This window comes from Lepisma saccharinum, chromosome 8 (assembly GCF_977018435.1).
Source record: "Lepisma saccharinum chromosome 8, izLepSacc3.1, whole genome shotgun sequence".
Taxonomy (NCBI): Eukaryota; Metazoa; Arthropoda; class Insecta; order Zygentoma; family Lepismatidae; genus Lepisma; species Lepisma saccharinum.
In genome coordinates this window covers 60,458,572-60,478,119 of record NC_139236.1, presented here as the reverse complement: position 1 = coordinate 60,478,119, position 19,548 = coordinate 60,458,572, and the positions used below count along the sequence as shown (strand labels likewise).

The following is a 19,548-nucleotide window of genomic DNA, read 5'->3' as shown; positions in this document are numbered from 1 at the left end:
AATGCCTTCAAGATATTAATCTACGATGTGTTTGGTGATTTCTTGCAAGCATATAGGCGTTTTGAAAAAAGCAGGAGTGATGAAAATTTCAAAGTTTCTTAGACGCCACTTGGCAGCCTGGTAGGACTTCCCTCCCTCCACTCGCGGAGGCGTCGGGGGGGGGGGGGGGCGACCTTTGAGTCCAGGTTGATGAGAAAGAATTGGCATCGAATCTAGATATAGATGATCCAAAGATAGGCAACACTGTAGAGGGCCGAAATCGAAAGGAGAAGCAGTTTCAGTATGATGAAACTGTTGAAGGTCCACTAAAGCGGTACAAAGTTGATATTTATTACCAGGCCGTAGACGATTATTTTAGCTCTAAGAGAAAGATTTGAGCAGCTTAAACATCATAGTGAATTTTCCATTTCTTTTATGATATTAGTAAGCTTAAAGACATGCAATCTTATCTTTATTTGAAAATTGTAGAAAACTCCCGGAATGTTAACACATGAAAGCTAGTGAATTAAAAGATGAACGAAAAGCGTTTTTGGCTATAAGAAAACAATTACACGAAAGGAGATCTTGAACTGATAAAGAGTCATGATTTTGCACCTAATGTGAGTGTAGAACTTCGGATTTATTAACTTTGTCGGTAAACGTGGCAAGTGGCGAACAAAGTTCTTCTTGGAAATTAAGGTTAATAAAAATACTATCTCCTATCAATCATGTCTGAAATACCCTTGTTTCTGTTTTATGCAAGATAGCTTTATACGAAGAAGAATATTAAATGCAAAGGTAAAGTTCCCTGTGCACATAGCACCATGTCATGAAGGCACGTATAGGGGATGTGGGAGTAGGCCCACACACATTCTCGATCTCAGCCATTTTAGAGATGATGTGATCAGCACCACTCTCCGGCCGCCTTTACCTCCCAGGGTTTCCCCCATGGTACACCCATTCATTTGAGGCTGAGTGAACCCCAGAGCGCAGGAAAGAATTAAGACCTTAGGTCACCCACATTTTAAAAATCCAATCATGTATCACAGACCTACAACGTTAAACATATGAAGTCAAGCCTTCATTTCTTTCCTAATACATTTAAGATACATTTAAAAGAAAGAGAGAGTTTTCATAAAGTATAATAATAAGTCTAATATAAAATTAGTGTTTAACTGTGGTCGAGCGAGATATCCTTTTTTGGTTAATAGTATAATAAAATTATTTATTTTATAGTTTGATGTTTTACTTAGGAATTTCAATTTACCGTTGCTACGTAATGGGAGTTTCGAGAGGGAGCGGCATCTGCCGCTACCTCCCAGGCGGCAAAATTACTAGCGCCGGCCATGGTGTACACTGTATATACGTAACACACCTTATTACTGACATCCTTGGCCCTGGATGTACAGGGTCAAGGAAAACAAAGAAATGAGCATAATTTTCTCTTCGGAGAAGATGTTGAACCTAAACCAAAAATAACACAAATAATGAACTCGACAATGTAAATTGGTGAGATTTAGTAAATAATTTAATTAAGTGACTAATCGCAAAGGACATAATCAGCTCAGATCCTATTACTTCTTCATGGTATGTGACGTAAAGTTCCCGCCCAACCGTTTGACGGCGTTAGTGGCTATCACATCTCCTTTTCCACAGCCTGTAGTACACATCCTCATCTAGACATTGTTCTTGTTCTGGTGTTTAATATCTGCATACTGCAACACTGTCGTTTTGTCATTTCACGTGACTTTACATTGAAGTGATGGATTCACTTGGCCGATCACACGTCATCGCAAGCAAAAACTTCAACCGTTACCATGGTTTTGGGCCAGGGCTGGGCACATATGTAAACTCTCAAATGGCAAAAACAAATTAGTAGCTAAAGGGTGTCCAAAAAGTCGTGCAATTGAGATTTTGACTGTACATAACTTTTGTACAAAAAGCGATAAGACATGCATCTTACTTTGGGTATTAATTTTGTACATGTGGATATTTTTTAAACATTAAACTAGAAAACTGTGCTGTTCATGAACGTTCAGTATGGAGAAGATTTACTAAGGTGTAAAATAGAGTGCTGCAGCAAGTGCTATTTGCTATTTGTCTAGTAGTTCGCAAGGGCAAAACGAACAGTATATGCTTGAAGACCAGTAGTTCATGTATAGCTGTAATTTGAATGTGTTAGTGGATCGTGAGATGAATAATAATCATCTCCATGTTAAAATGTACAGGGTGTTTCACTCGCTCTCGGACCCTGATTTTCACTTATAAAAGTCAAACTATTGGTCGTACTCATAATGTAATAAAATTTGCTTCGGACATACCTTGGTGCATGAGAAGCATGGCGACATCACACTGAGTGTTGAAAGTGGTCACCATTAGCATCAATGCATGCCTGCACACATTGTTCCCAGTTTTTTCACCAAATATTCAATGGAAGACTTTGCAGGCAGTTTCCGGACCCCAAACTGTGCAATAAATTGTCGCTAGCATGCCTTTGTGGGCTCCATTTTCCAGTATGTGTGAATGATACACACACTGATTATCAACTCATACTGTACTACTTTGTTACTGTAATCACGAACCACTAATTGTAAGCACGAACTTTCAACCGAACCCAAACAAACTTGAACCACTATCAGGTGCATCACAACAGCAGGGCCAAGAACTTGGACTGAAAGCACACGTCATACAATTGGCATTTAACAGGAGAATCAACCAGATGCATGCGCATACTCTTGGAAAGACTAGAGAGACTGATATTTGATTCTATACCCTTGAGCGTAGCATCCTCGATCGTGTGAGACTCAAACAAGAATCAATGAACGAAAGGGTCCCATGCAATACGGTAGTGTGTAAAAAAAGAAAAAAAGAGTGTGAAGAGAAAACAAACATGGACAAGAGACAGCTGCGGAGTCACTTGAGAAAGTTTCCAATGTGTATCAATGGTCTCTGTGAATATTTACCAAATTGATAAAAGAACAATAAATCTTTATGTATTACAGACTATTTATGGGGTTAATTACGTCTCATTTATAAGGAAGCATGTATTTTCTTTTTTTTTAATTACGAGGTGTACTGGCAACATTTGTTATGTTGGAGGGCAGTATCAGGTCTGCCCGACGTCTGGTTATGTTATTAAGTCAGTGTCCAGATGAAAGAAAGATTTGAAATTTATCGTACAAAAAGATAGGTATAGTATGTAACATTCTTATTCGTACACACTGATTTTCAAAGAAAATGCTTTAATATCTGAAAGGAAAGACACTATTTTGAAATTGTTTCTTTACAGTTCAATAACTAATATCATTAGGAACATAAAATCTTACCCAAATTCTGTATAAATAATGACAATAATAAATGAAACTGAAAGAGAAACATGCCATTTTTTGTACAACTTTTCTAATCGTACACTTAATAATATAAAAGAAAAAAAAGAGTATATTCAGAGCAAATTGGCTGACAATTCTAATACTTTGATGCGTATCCTTTGGCTTTAATTACTGCTTGACACCTGTTCTTCATAGAATTAACCAGTTTCCGACATGCTTCAGAGCTTATTTTATTCTACTTGGCTTGCACAACAGTTTTCAACTCTAGTTTGGACTTGACACCTGCTTTATGGACTCGCCTCTTCAAAATTGCCCATAAATGCTCAATGGGATTTAAGTCTGAACTTTGAGCTGGTGTTTGTAGTAGTATGGTACATTCCATATTAGCCAAATCATGTTAACTCGCGCCTTATGCTTACTGTCATTGTCATGTTGGAATCTTAGATAGGCGGCATGTCCATTTTTTTGGGCACTCTGTTTTACATTGTTCTTCAATATGTCCAACTAGACATATGCATCATGATACTATCAATAAACTGGATGGTACCAACACCTTTGGACGACATACAGCCCCAAATCAATAATGACCCACCACCATGTTTAACTGTTGGAACTGTGTTAACGTGATCATTGTCTTTATTTGATTTTCTCCAGACCCTATTTATCCCATCTGACCCGTATATACAGAGGCATATTCTGGGCACATGCGATGCATGCGTCAATTGTGGGAAAAGAATTATTACTTTCTTTCACTTCAGATCCAAGAAATGTAATATAAGCTTAGTTGAGCGCTCCCCTGTAAAATAAATACTTCTCCTATATGAAGAAATTAGAATGTAGAAATGCTCATTAATGTCGTTGCAGAGCAAGCTGCGATGTACTGCATCAGCGAAGGAAGATTTTAACGTGGGCAAGCGCTGCACCTGTGCTTCTTCCCCTTCACAATGCGTGGATATCACGTTGGCTGCATGCTGTGAGGTGACAGCTACAGAGAAGAGTATGCTTGTTGTTTCGTTGAACAAAGAGGTGGCAGCGATTATTTTTTTTCCTTGGAGGTACAGCGCAATGCACATTTAGTTTGAAGTTTGTTTTATTTTTATTTCTGAGCCTCTTTCAAAGTTCCACATGGCTTAGTGCAGTATTTTCCCGAAATATTTTTAAAAAATGACGGAAAATGAAACAGAGGGTGTGATACAGGATTATTATTATTATTTTACTTTGTAAAGCTAAAGAATGAGTTGATTGCTCTCTATTCTTCCCCCGAGTTTGAAAATAAACCTCTACATGAACTAGTGCCATATATGAACAGGAACACTATTCATAACATTATGAGTGAAACTTACAAGTTGGCTACACTCATTTTGTCAATACCAGCTTCAACTGCATCAGTGTAACGATCTTTTTCAGCATTAAGAAGAATTTATACTAGAGCAACCCAATTGCAAGAAAGATTAAGTGCGCTTGGTATATTATCCATTGAAAAAGAGCTGCTTCTGAAAATTAAAGCATTGCCCTCATTTTACGAAGATGTCATAAGGGAATTTACCACTCAAAACAGAAGATCAGAATTTACATTTAAATTATTTTAATTAAGTCTAGTCTTTTGTTCCTGAATATCTGATTGCAATTTAGGCCTCTACTATAATCTTATTTGCATAAACCAAACAAACCTAAATTGTGAATCTCCAATGTAAATATAAACTGTTTATAAATATCAAGTGATTTTATAATTTTATGAAGACTTCCACATCAGACATCAAACCTGGTGAGTTTTGAACTTTATTATCCATATTTCATTACTATATACGTTATGCAATATTTATTAATGTTAATGTGCAAATCGTCAGCTATTGAATACGTATAATGCTATCCCCTATTCCATAATATATGTTTTAAAAAAATTGTGTACAGCATGCCCTTTATGAAAATCCAGGATACGCCACTGCGTATATATTAATCTTGGACTCGTCTGACCGTATGACACTATCCCAAAATTCCTGGTCCTTGTGGATGTGCCCTTTCGTGAATGAAAGTCTATTCCTGTGATTCACCTTATTTACATACGGCCTCGTTCGTGGTATTCTGCCATGATATCCATGCTTCCACAAGGCACGTCGGACAGTTTGATCGGACATCATCTTGCCAGCAACATTTTCTACTAACGGTCTTAACTGAGGAACATTTAGTCGGGTTTTCTCGCACTCTTTTCAAAATAAAGTGTTCATCACATTTATTCAACCGTCTCTCATTTGGTTTTCTCGGCACATTCTGTGTTGAAACTTCCTCTCTAAATTTGTTTACTATGTATTGAACTGTGGAATGTGATTTATTGACTGTTTGTCCAATTTTTCTTAACGAATAACCTCTAAGGGCCAAATTTATAATAACATCCTTCAGATCGGAACTAAGTTCCTTCACCTTGCCCATTTCGAACATGCTGATAGATAGACGATAGGCCTACAACAATACCTATGCCAGCATTCCACTTGACTGGGAGCGTGCCTGCATGTTCACATTGAAAACGTTTTGCTAATGACTCCATAGCTGCATTTTATCCATGCTCGTTTTCACTCTGTACAAAAACTTTCTTACACCTTAGTAACTTTTCTCCATTCTGAACATTCATGAACAGCACAATTTTCTAGTTTAATGTTTAAAAAAAATCCATATGGACAAAGTTTAATAACCAGTGGAAGATTCATACCTCTGTAACTATTTGTACAAAAGTTATGTATGTTCAAAGTCTCGGTTGCTTGAATTTTTGGACACCCTGAAGAAGAAGTGGCAAATGTGTGGTAGCTACACCATGTAAAACTATTTATCTAATTGCAAAATATGATATTACAAACCTCTGAACTCGTAACAAACACTGCAAGTGAAATTGGTTAGCCTTAATTGGTAAAAAAGCCAGGTTTAATATATATATATAAGTCCATTCAAAAAATCCAGCTTCTTTGCAACTCTAGATTTAAACATGCAGGTAAACACAATATGTCCATCAAAAATATACTTAGTTCAAGGTAACTGCTTCTGAATACTAGCTACCATTTACATATATAAATACAGTGGTGATAGTATAACCTTTTACTTAACAGAATGCTTCCATTTTGTTCAGGGTATAATAATTGTTATTGTTATATAAAATTTTTGGAAGCACATGCAAATCAGTCCTTGCCTGAAATTGACATAATACACCATATACCCAGTCAAAAAAGTGCAATTAAGATATGTGTGAAAAGGTTGTACAGTTCTGGAGACCATTAATGTTGTTATGGTATCCTTAAAACCACAACTTAATTCCTATAATTTATATTAATTTCTGGCAGGGAAACCAATTAATATTAAAAATCAAAAGGCACATGATTCAAGTTTTTTTTTTTTTTTTCAGAATAGAGAGAGTGTGTTAGATATTTCAGCAGGTTCTTCAATGAGTCCCTAACAACAGCATTTCACTCTGATTGCACACTGGTCATCCAACCAGTTTCTGACTACATACACATATCTGCCTGTATGTCCAAACTTTATGCCCATAACATTCACTCACTGGCGAAATGTAAAGTCCATCCGACACTGCTTCCTGGTGCAGAATTTCTCAATCACTCTGGCATTGAACCCTTCAATGCTGGAAATCATTTCCTTCTGGATTGACAGCATTGCAAGTGCACTAAGCTGTTCCTGCGACATAGGGGTCACAGTGTTCTGTAGGAATGTTTTTATCCTCTTGAGCGATGAAAAGCATCTCTCTGGCTCAGAAGTTCTCATTGGTGTTGTAATTAAGATTTTCAAAAGTTTTGTTACTTCAGAGAATGTCTCTTGTAGACTGTTCGTTAAAATGAACTGTAGGAATGGAACAATTCCTTCCATAAACCAGAAGTCCTGTCGGTTGTAAAAAACAGAGAGCTCAGCCTTTAATTTGTTACTCTCTAGCATGCTGTATGTCTGGGTGGTAGTATTAAGTTCTGCATGTGGGAAATTGATTGAGTATTTCTCAAAGTTTGAAGAACTTAATAATTTTTCTGCTTCAAGATGATCTAAGGATTGGAAACGATCACGGATCTCCTGTGTGATGCTGTCACACACTTGCTTGGCATCGTCAGTTCGGTTTGATAGTTTTTGACGTTTATTCTCCAATGTTTGACTTGCTGCTGTGTTCATGTTGTCTACTGAGTCTCTGATCTCATTAATCTCTAGCACAAATTGTGACACACTGTCTTTCACTTTCATGGCATCAATCGATGTTGCTTGCAATTGATCATGTAATGTGTCTACATGCTGCATTAATCTCCTGAAAAATGACAACCAAAAGAGGAAATCATCATCTTTTAAACTGCAACGGAGCCTGTAAGCCTCGAGACAAGTCCTGTTAGATGACGATTTCTCTAACTTTGATAGACACTGAGCCAACGTTTTTTTATATGCATCCACAACATTAACAGTTTTTGATTTGAAATTCCACCTGCGTGTTTTTCTGCAAGGGTTCCTTTGAACTGCCACTGCTTCCAATACCAACAAGCATTCTGGTGATCTTGAAAAGAAACTAGGGAATCCCGACAAGTTAAGGAAAAATAACCTTGCTGATTGATTTTGAGAAGCTGCCTTTTCCATAGTTGAAGTTAGATGATGAGCATAACAGTGGATATAATGAGCATTGGGATAATGGATTTTAATTTTTTCTTGAACTCCAGTTTTTCCACCACCAATCGCATGCACACCATCCCAAGTTTGAGCTATAATTTTGTGTGATGTATCTTTGAACATTTCATCCAGTTCATTTAAAATGCACCTAGCAATTGCATCTGCAGTTAGTCCCACTGGCTTGAAAAACCCCCAAAATCTTTCATGCGGAACACCATTCTTCTCGTAACGAAATAGCAACACCAATTGAGGCTGTTCGGAAACGTGTGTCGTCTCTTCTGCCATTATTGCAATGAACTCCGCTTGTTTCATTTCTTCCATTATCACCTCACGACAAGTTTCTAGCATGCAGTACAACAAATCATTTTGTATTGATTTTGACTTTCCCCTGAAGGCTTGATAAGATTCTATGTGCTCTTTCACTGCACTGTCTATGCTGGAGAGTAGATCCACTAACCCGAACAAAACATTTGGATCTTCAGAAGTTTCATCGTGCACCCTCAAGGCAAGTTCGAATGCACCACAAAATTTTATGCAGTCGATAATTCTAGAAAGCACATATCTGTTTCTTTCTACTTGCTGATTGTGTTTTACCTTTTCTTCAAGGTAGGCACGAGTTAGTAATGTTTCAATGTTGACTCCACCTACAGCACTGAGATCTAAAACATTATTGATGTGTTTTTTACTTTCTCTATGTTTCTTGGTTGATATAGAGAGATGGCCTAGGTCTTTCCTTCCACATTTAGCCCATGGATCACTGTTACCAAAAAGTAAGCATGGAAAACAAAACAAAGCGTTCCTAATATCGCAGCCACACACCCAGTTATTCCTATCATACATGCCTCTGTTGAAACTTCTCTTATAAGTTCTGTTGACACCAACAGAATAATTCGTTAAATCAAGGTCTGGAGTTGGTCGGCCTAACTGTTTTATAATCAATTGTTCTTCCAATGTCCTTGTCAAAAAAGGCCTCTTCAACAGCTCATCTACTGAATTCACCGGCCTGTATGTGTCAGATTTAGTTTCAGTTATTTCTGCAAGAGCATTCGTGTTTGATTCTTCAACATCGTTAATTTCTATTTTCATTCCATTAAATTCAGCTGCTGCATCTGGACCATTTGGCTCGGTCTTCAAGGAGCCATCTGTAATTCCAGGGTCATGTTGGATAATAGTTGACTGACCAGATTCATCACATAAAGATGTTTCACATGTATCTCCATCCTCCTCTTTTATGTCCTTGATCGTTTCACGGTTGAGGGGATTTGCTATATCGGTGTTGCTGTCATTCGAATCATTGTTTACACATACATTATCAATTTCCATTTCCTCATTTTCAGATTTACATGATACTGAATATGTATTTTCCATGTTTCAGAGAGAACTTATAAGCACCATTACTAAATGTAACATGAAGTTGGTAGTGTGAAGTCTAAGGTGGACAAATATGCGAACTTGAAAAGAAATAGCATTCAAATTAAGTTACTTGTCATTTCATCTCCCCACTGAACATTTATATGTTGTCTTGTGAATGCCTCATTTTGATTTTTTCCAGATAACTTGTTGAAAGTTCTTTTGAATACATGTAAATTACTGATGTTCCAGATCTGTAAAGAAGGAAGTAAACATATAAATACATACAATTTTGAAGTATCACTAAAGGAGCTTCGCAATGAAGTGACAAACCATAGGAGACATGAAACTTGAAAATGAGCCTTATGAAATAAATAAACATTTTGCAGAGGAGAGATGTGACAAAGCTGCATTTGTTGCTTTGGAGTAACTCAAACAACAGCCTTTTTTCAGTAGCACATCACATCACCTTGGATTGTTGGATGTGGATGCATAATGAATGTTATAATTAGGTTTGATTGATTGATTGATTTAGTTTATTTTACTTCGCGTTTTGTGCCTCGTGGCTAATTTGCGAAGATGAGGATGAGTGATGAAAGGATGAAATTGATGAATGGAAATTCACAAACAACCAAGCCCGACCAGGATTCGAACCCGGGACCCTTGGCGTCGCAGCGCGATGTGCTAACCGCTCGGCCACAGGGTCGGGCTGTTATAATTAGGGAACGGAACTTTATGTAAATAAATGTTTTTATGCAATAAGATAGAGACCCTCATTTTTGCCAAAATTCTGATCGTAGCCTTGATATGTCAAAACATGCATATTTTGCGAATTTTCCTTTTAAATACACAAAATCGCTCATTTACTTCAGCAACCTTGAAATACTCGAAGGAAAAATGTTTATTCTCCACACCTCTTTCATATCAAGAGTGCTAGGTTTGTTTTGTCTTTGAAAATGCTCGCTGGCAGACTTCTGGCACCTCGACTACGATCCTATTGGGGAAAATATTACCCAGATGAGGCAAGCGTACAACATAATGCAGAGCTTCGAGAGTGTTTCTGTTTTTGTCATGTTCTGATTCGGTGCTTGTGTTTTTTCTCGTGTGATATGCCAAAAGTTAAGGCAAGTGTTTCATCTCATTTGCAACTGTTCTGTAAAGAATATAAGGATGTGTTTTCAACTGATGGCAAAGTGTTGTTTTGCCAACCGTGTGATAAATCTATCGCAGCTGACCAACGTTCGCAAATTACGCAGCATTGAGGTAAGCATGTTGTTGCTTCTTCACGTTTGAGTGGCAGACAGGCACTTATTGGGCAACAAACTCCATCTACTTCTGGGGAACCGTAAAAATTGTCCGCTTTTTCAATGGACTTGTGCAGAGCTTCTGTGTCCACAGATATTTCACTGTTCAAATTAATGAACCCTGATTTACGTAACTTTCTCGCGAAATATATGAACTTCGAACCGCGTGACGAATCAACATTGCAAAAAATGTATCTGCACAGGTTGTTACGAGCAAACCTTACAACATATTTGCTCACAATGTGCGCATCAAAATATTTGGGTATGTATTGACGAAACTACAGACTCCACCGCTAGAAAAGTGGGAAATGTGATTGTGGGAGTGCTAAATAATGACGAAACTGTCTCAACGAAAAATTATTTGCTAGTGTGTAGAGAGCTAGCTGGGGCTACATGATTGACAATGTTCTCCTCGTGACAGATGCTGCAGCTTACATGAAAAAAGCTGCAGTAGGTCTTGCCGTTAGCTACCCCATACTGGTGCACGTTTCATGTGTGTCTCATGCGTTGCATAGAATATGTGAAAAATTAAGAGCTCTTTATCCCAATGTTGATACACTGGTTTCAAATGGGAAGAAAGTTTTTATCAAGTCGCGTAGAAGAATATAAATTTTTAAAGAAAAATGTCCTGAGGTTCCCCTTCCCCGTACACCTGTAGTTACGTGATGGGGCACTTGGTTGGATGCAGCTGTATATTATGCTCAGAACTTTGAAAAAATTGTTTCTGTTGTAAATGATCTCGACAAAGAAGAAATTCTGCAAGAACTGTTAAAGGATCCCTCCTTAAAAGTCAAATTGGCATACATCTCAACAAACCTGTCCTTTCTCTCTAATTCCATACAAAAGCTTGAATCATCCGCGAACACTTTGGCAGCTTCCGTGGGTGAAGTCCGTATAGTATAAACAAAACTGAAAAAAACTCACTGGATCTAACGCACAAGTGCTAATGTCTAAATGTACAGAAATGTTGTGGAAAAACAAAGGTTTTCAACTTTGTGCCAAATTGCACATGTTTTGGAAGGTGAGCAAGAGGAAGCTTTGGAAAACTTCAGCATTAGTGACATTTCGTGCTTCAAATATGCAAGTATTGTTTCTTGTGACGTGGAGCGATCTTTCTCACAATATAAGATGCTATTTAGAGATAATCGTCACAGATTTACAATGGAGAATTTGAAAAAACTATGGTGAATCCACTGCAACTCTTCCAAAAAATAACTCGCTAAGAGGTAAGCATTTAGAAACTGATTTCAGGTGTTTAAAATGCATGTAATATTTTGTTTTTGTTACCAAATGTTTTTATTTTTTTATTTTTGTCACATAAAAAAATATTTCTGAGTTTTTTAGCACATAAAGTTCTGTTCCCTAGTTATAATACGGACTGTAGGGGAAAATCTCTATTCAACTGGGCAATGCCACTTCAGTGTGAAATCTCCCTAAATAGTATCTACTTCACCTACAATATTGAGCTTTAAAAAAGCACATTAAAAATTATAAAATGATGCCTGACTCTGTGTGTTGAGGCAGAGTAAACAGTAAACACATTTAAGAATAAGAAATTATTTCTCTCCTAGTTTATGGCTACAAGTATATAAGCACAATTTTTGATATTACGTTTCGGGAGAACACAAGCTCCCTTCATCAGACAAAAACTAAAAATAAATGGCTAATCACAAAGATGAGGACGAGTGTTGATATGATAAAATTGATGAAGGGGACACAACACCCATATCCAGGCCGTCTATGCTGTGCTAACCATTCCGCCATGGTGATGTTGATAGTAATCTGACATTTTTGTTTGGTTAGGAATGTTAGGTTTGATGCCGATAGTAATTTTACATTCTTGTTACGTTTGATGCTTGTAGTAATTTTACATTGTTCTTCGAATTTGCACGTGTTTTGCTAGGGCTGAGCCGATACCGATACTTGTATAATTCCAGTTCAAAATAACAAAGGCTATTGTGTTCAGTTGCAACGATGCATCTCAAGTTTACAGTATTTTTTAGATCAGTGACAATCGATCAGAGGTTTCAAAAATAAGACATAAATATTATAAGAACCTAAGAGCAAGATAATCGTGTCCTCGTCCCCCCACCCCCAATGTTGAAAAATCAGATCATGCCTCTTCAACCTCTTCTAAAACTAAGGCATCAATCTTCCCAAACTAACATTAAATCATCCGTGAACACAAGAATAATAATCTATTAACCAGCCCCGGCCGGACACGACGTCTAAAACTAACAGTAAAGCTATAATGTAAAACCAATCTCGTCTCTTTCTTGTCCTTTAACAAAGATAATAAAAATTTGTAAACTAAACATAAGGAGAGAATGATAACTAACCAGTCTCTTGCTTCTAAATCAGGCAATTGACTTCAGTACAGTGATATTCCGATGTGGCTTTTCGACATATATATACTTTTGGCAAATGATTTCTAAAAAGAAAAAGTAATTGCATAGTTCTATCCATTGGCGTGGAGGAAAATCCAAACCCATCACTACACATTCCAGAAAGTACCTGCCATCATCTGTCGTTCAAAGAACATTATTCCCCTGCCGTGCCCCTGTGCCTAAACACACCTTCTCAAACCCAGTTATCCAGGTCGGGACAAACAATAGTCTAAAGTTGGAAAGGAAAAGGGGATTACCCCAGGTATTTGAATTTTAGGAATATGCTATGTACTATGTCTCAGACACGTCCACCACGTGAGCGATGACACTGCGGGAGGTCTCTTAAGAAGAGAGATGTCCACAATACCCCAGATGCCTTGTTGGCACCGGGACCGTATTGGGATTATTGTTACATGAGATGTCATCTGTGGGAACAAAGCCTGGTAGACTTCAAAGGAACTCCTGTGGGGAATTTCACGTTACCCCTCTTTTGCAAGATACTTGACCATGAATCTTGTCTGCGTATGGATTTTTTGTCACGTACTTGCCCTTCACGGAACTTGAGTCCACGTTCAACTAACAAATGCACAAATACGTAATTTTCAGTTTTTTTCAGTAAGTTGGAAAGGAACCAATTTTGATCTTGACCACGCTTCTAGCGACTCAAAGACAATGGTATTGGCTAGTATCGGTGCAAAAATATCAACCAATACTTTCTGATACCAATACATCGGTATCTGTATTGACTCAGCCCTGGTTTTTGCACATGTAGAACGTAATTTATATTTTAAAAAGTGGTCCACGATACTTGATGTATGCTGATTACACTTCAGGGCTAGGTATTTCGCTTACATGTGGTTCACACATCCTGAAATAAATTTTAGGCTTTGTTAAACATTGAAATCTTTAGATTAAATTTTTAAAAGTTGAAATTTTCAATGGTGTACGGTTGGTCACTGGCTACTTTAATTATTTTTTCTAAAAATGCTGTATAAATGATATACTGTAATTGGAATTTCGTCATTACACTATTGAGAAGAAAAACAACGATATGGAAGTTTGACAGAACACCAATAGCGAAGCGCAGGCCCGTACCCAGGGGAGGGGCCATGCCCCCCCCCCTCGAACCATGAAATTTTGAAATGTAAACCTACAAAAAGCTACAAGAATAACATCTACGATTTTTCAAACCTGTAAAAATTTCAATTTTGTCCTCGTGCAAATGAATGTGTTTGTTGTGTAAAGAGAGAGGCAGTCTCCAGAAATCTGCAGTCTGGGATATTGGGTTCCTTTAGTTTTATTGATGCCATTGACACCCCCCCTCCCCATTATTTCCACTTTTGCTCCTGCACTATGGCCTCTTAATGCTAAGCTTTGCCTACCCAGACCCGATGGAGGCACATAGTGGTTCCGATCCCACGTTAAACTGTAGGTCCAGTCCCAGTTAGTCTTTTAGTGCATAAAAGCGTACCTAAAACAAAAACTCAAACCTGTCTACCAAGACAAAGTAAATTGTCCTTGTACCCATTTTTGGCACCCAATCACTGCGACTGGCTGCAAGGCAAAAGTGTCTGTCTCTCTCTCCCTTTTTGTGGTTAACTCACATTTAGAATTCTTTATTGTAATAATAATTGCTAATGCGTATAATTTAATTTATAAATATATTATGGACCGAATTGACAATATAGAGAAAGTCTCCAATTTTGTTAATTTTCGATATAGGCTACTAACTAATTTTGGCCTCCTAATCACAAATCTGTTGTAAAAAACCAGGGGTCACGTCTGGAAATTTGAAAAAAAAAAGCCGATTGATTTTTATTTATTTATAGGTGTATATGCATAGTTTTACGAAGGAAAATTTAATCTCCTGTCATTGTTTCCAACCACGCCGTTGTTTTACAAGAAAATGATTTATGATGTTCAATTCTATTACGAACCCTATTTTTGTGATCAATTTAGGGGTGAAATGAGTGGAACCTAACCTAAGAGGCCTAACCTAACCTTGTGTGAATGGTTCGTGGGGCTAACATCAATGTTTTTTGGGGCTACCCGTGGATGGTTTTTGGGGTTAATGAACAATGTTTCATCAAAATGTACATTAAAATTTCAGTAACCACCAAACGTCTCTAATTCCCTTATTTTCGTATTTTTCACATTTATACTTACGTATTCTACATTCCTAAGGATTCTTTACGTTCGCGTTTTGTTTTTTGCACGCAAATAATATCAATTTTCGAAATATCGAGTATTTTTATTTTGTTCGCTTTCACTTGCGTTACACGCAATATGGCGGAGAAATCTTTACTAGTGTAGTCCATGATCAGTGGTTATGCAGTGATGCAAACTTCTTCATAGAAAAATACCTACTTTCGTGTTACTGATTTTGTATTTTTTTCCAGGTTTGAAAACCCCACAAACCATTCATAAATAGCCCAACAAACCATGCACGGCAAGGTTAGATTAGGTTCTGTTAGGTTAGGCAAACAGTTAAATTTGTTTTTCAAAATTAGAAATTTTTTTTTGGGTTCAAAAACCCCACTAACCATGCACGGATAGCCCCACGAACCATGCACGGATAGCCCCACGAACCATGCACGGATAGCCCCACGAACCATGCACGGATAGTCCCACGAACCATGCACGGATAGCCCCACATACCATTCACGGACATCCCGATGAACCATTGATAAATAGCCCCACGAACCATTCATAAATAGCCCCACAAACCATGAACGGCAAGGTTAGGTTAAGTTCTGTTAGGTTAGGCAAACATAGTTAAATTTGTTTTTCAAAATTAGAATTTTTTTCGGGTTCGAAAACCCCACAAACCATTCATAAATAGCCCCACAAACCATTCACGGATAGCCCCATGAACCATTCATAAATAGCCCCACAAACCATGAACGGATAGCCCCATGAACCATTCATAAATAGCCCCACGAACCATTCATAAATAGCCCACGAACTATTCACAGATAGCCCCACGTAATATTCATAAATAGCCTCACGAACCATTCACGGATAGCCCCACGAACTATTCATGGTAAATGTCTGTTATATCGGAGACACTTTTCTAACGCATATTTTCAGTTTCAAATGGTTCGTACTTAACAATTGTGTATTGCGGAACATAGTTGAAGGTGCCATTATGTTTTTTACACGAAAATAACTTCGATTTTTCACATTACGAGTAATTCTTTTGGGACCTTTCTTCCGTTGCCGAGCATAGAATATTTCGCGCACAGCTGTGGATCATCGCGCGTCGTGCTTGTGTTTTGTCGATTTGGAGTGGGCATGCAGTGTTGCAACCTTCTTAACCGAAAAATACCTACTTTCGTGTTCATTATGTTATCACAAACCATTGACGGATAGCTCCAAAAACCATTCCCGATAGCCCCAAAAAGCATTCACGTTAGCCCCAAAAACCATTCACGTTAGCCCCACGAACCATTTCCAGCAAGGTTAGGTTAGGTTGGGTTAGGTTAGGTAAAGTTAAAAAAATAAAAATAAAAAAATTCTGGTTAAAAAAAGGCACGTTTGGAAACACTTCTTCCTCTCACGAGACCGCGTGACTTTCAACACTCTCGCCATCTGCTGATTCATAATGGAAACAACGGCATAATGTTGTCGCTTCACACAAAAGTCTACTTTTATACATCAAAAGCGCTTATTTTCTGTTGTGCAGCATTCCATTGTGACAAAATACCTCCACGAAGTTTGATAAATGCAACAGAAACTCATTTCCGTAAGTAGTTTCTCCTGTAAATTTGAAGGAAAGTGTCTCCGATATAACAGACATTTACCCTATTCATATATAGCCCCACGAACCATTCATAAATAGGCCCACGAACCATTGACGGATAGCCCCACAAACCATTCATAAATAGCACCACGAACCATTGATGGATAGCACCACGAACCATTTATGGATAGCCCCACGAACCATTCATAAATAACCCCATGAACCATTCATAAATAGCCTTAGAGATACTGGGCAAAAGGGGGGGGGTTATAACCCCCTTCAACCTCACATTGAGCATGCCACTGATCCTGTGCACGTCATGTTGTCGCAAGTTCGTAATTAGAAATGATAAACAGTAACTCACGTTTATTTATGTTCTAGAACTGTTACACAGTTACAAAACCGCGTATTTGGAAATACTGACCAGTTGTTACGTCATTAACGCATGCAAAAATTTGGTTCATGTAGTAGACGGACATCAAGGGAACAGCTTTCGTGCATCGGAGTGACATTAATGTCGAAAATTACATGATTTACCGGAAAAAAAATTTAAGCGAGAGGAAAATACACTTCCAAGACCTTCCTAAAGTATAAATAACCTCATTTTGGTAAGTACTTTCTCCTGTAAAATTGAAGAAATACGTTTTGGGGAAACGAAAATTTTACCAAATGTACAATTTCCAGAGGCCAAAATTAGTTAGTATACTGAAAATTAACAAAATTGGAGACTTTCTCTATATTGTCAATTCTTACCTATATTATTTTCTAAACATTGAATTATCGTGGCTGTTCAATGGTTCTGGCACAAGACAATAAAGGAAATTTGGAAACATTTTTAATTTGTGAAAGTTAGAACTACGCAGATACTCCTGACTAGTAACGGCGATTGGATGCAAAAACTGGGGAAGTGGAGGGGGCGAGGACAATAATTTTCTCATGGTAAATGCATTAAGAGGCCATAGTACGGGGGCAAAAGTGGCAAATAAGTTGGGGGCAACTCCCACACGCTGCCCCAAATAGCCACTACTGTATATATACACACATAAAATCCTGGGTATGGACCTGAGTGAAGGTATCTTAACTATATCTTGGATCGTTTTATTTCTTATATGCATAACCCAGAGAAGTAATATCTTCGCCTTCGTGCGTTACAGAAGTTCTATACATTTCTTAAGAGAAGATGAACGTCACAATGTCTGGTATCAGTGCACGGTGTGTCGTTAGATCCTCTGATAAATGCACAGAAATCAATCACTACCAGTTCTATGTATGAATATGGATATATAACAAGTATTTTACTTCAGTAGGGTCAGCACATTCGGTTTTATTGCCTTAGAATTTCTGCTCGTTTACATTTTTAACCCGAAAACCCAACTGCAGGAGTTAACATTTACGAACAGGACATCAGTAAAACAGCCTATACGGAAGTATAGTATCACTGTCGGAACAGGACATTAGTAAAATAGCCTATCACTATCTATCAATAAAATATATTTCACAAGTATATTAATTAAAATCTTACTTTCATTAACCTTTCCTTTGTAGCACACTGTACTTGTGTTAATGTTTATTTCTTTGCTCGCGGTTTTGCATGGAGAGGATACAAACAAATGAAAAACAAAAACATTTGACAAGCAAAACAGAAGAGATACAAAGTGCGCGTTCCAAAAGTTGCGGCAAGGTTGACCATAAAGGTGTTTTATTTTCGGCCGAGTCTGCTGCCACGGACGTGTCAGCAGTAAGAATAAGCGTCAAATTTGCTCCTGCCACGTAAGTCGTCTGCTAAAAGGATGTTACAAATCTTAAGAACAACTTAAGACGAGAGAAATGCAAGTTTATGATTAGTGGGAATTAATGTACAGGTAATTTAGAACTCTTTCTTTAGAAATATATTATTTTAATGCTAACAGAACCTAACCTAACTACGAGAGCATTTAGGTTTATTATTAGAAGAATGCTAAGGGACCTAATCTTAAAACATTTTTGTGAAAGTAATCGCTACAACTTCACAGTATGTGTTGCAGACATAGGCGCCGACTCCATGGGGCTTGGAGGGGGGCTCGAGCCCCCCAATGTTAACGATGTGGTTGCAGAGCCCCCAAAATAATTTTGCTTAAGATAATCTAATGTAATATTTTGCTTCTCTTGTAAAGTTTACTCTGAATTGTGCCACATGAACTTAACTTTAAATACACATTTGAAATGCTCTAGACTAGACCATCATCTTTGGGGGGCTGATACCACTACACCATCAACTTTGGGAGGGCTATGACCAGAGACAGCAAAATACATAACTTAACACTATATACTAAGCTAACTATTCTATGTACTAAGTATGCAATTATGAGTATTGTTAACATTTTTACTAAAAATAGTTTCAAAAGACGAACTAGGGTAGTAGGTGGGACGTTCGGGCTACAAATGGCTCTCACATGACATTCAGAACGAGATCATTGATATATTAGGAAGATCTGTTTTGCGCTCCGTGGTAGCAGATAAGGTGCGTTGCAAAATGATAAGAACTAATCAAAAAGTAAGTGTGACAGGTCTACCAAGTTACAGGTACAGGTACACAGCACATTACAATGCTCACCTAATGTACAGAAAGAGAAAAAGTGTTGAACAGAAGTCATGTGCAGGGAAGGGGAAGGTACAAAGCAACGAACCTTAAAAGTGACCATGTTTACTGTTGCAAAATCATAAGAACGGCATCCCAGACCTGCCTTAATAGTCAATACACGAACCATGGCAGTACACCATTTTGAAGACCCGATCACACATGCTGTCCACCAGTGTTTTCAATAGATTAGCATCTAGGGCAT

At 37.8% G+C, this 19,548-nt stretch overlaps 1 protein-coding gene across 1 annotated transcript; it reads right to left on the bottom strand.

Annotated features, from left to right (window-relative positions):
* Positions 1-1,817: 1,817 nt before the first annotated feature.
* On the bottom strand, positions 1,818-18,328 carry LOC145991038 (zinc finger MYM-type protein 1-like). Its single transcript, XM_083126729.1, has 2 exons — positions 18,249-18,328; positions 1,818-9,547 (listed from the first exon to the last, which is right to left on the bottom strand). Exon 2 carries the CDS (start codon positions 9,309-9,311, stop codon positions 6,849-6,851), a length of 2,463 nt encoding a protein of 820 aa, XP_082982855.1. The 5' UTR covers positions 9,312-9,547; positions 18,249-18,328; the 3' UTR covers positions 1,818-6,848.
* Between the last annotated feature and the right edge of the window lie 1,220 nt (positions 18,329-19,548).

Bases quoted from the DNA above. Each gene is read 5' to 3' on its own strand.
- LOC145991038 (XM_083126729.1), bottom strand. From the start codon at position 9,311: ATGGAAAATACATATTCAGTATCATGTAAATCTGAAAATGAGGAAATG.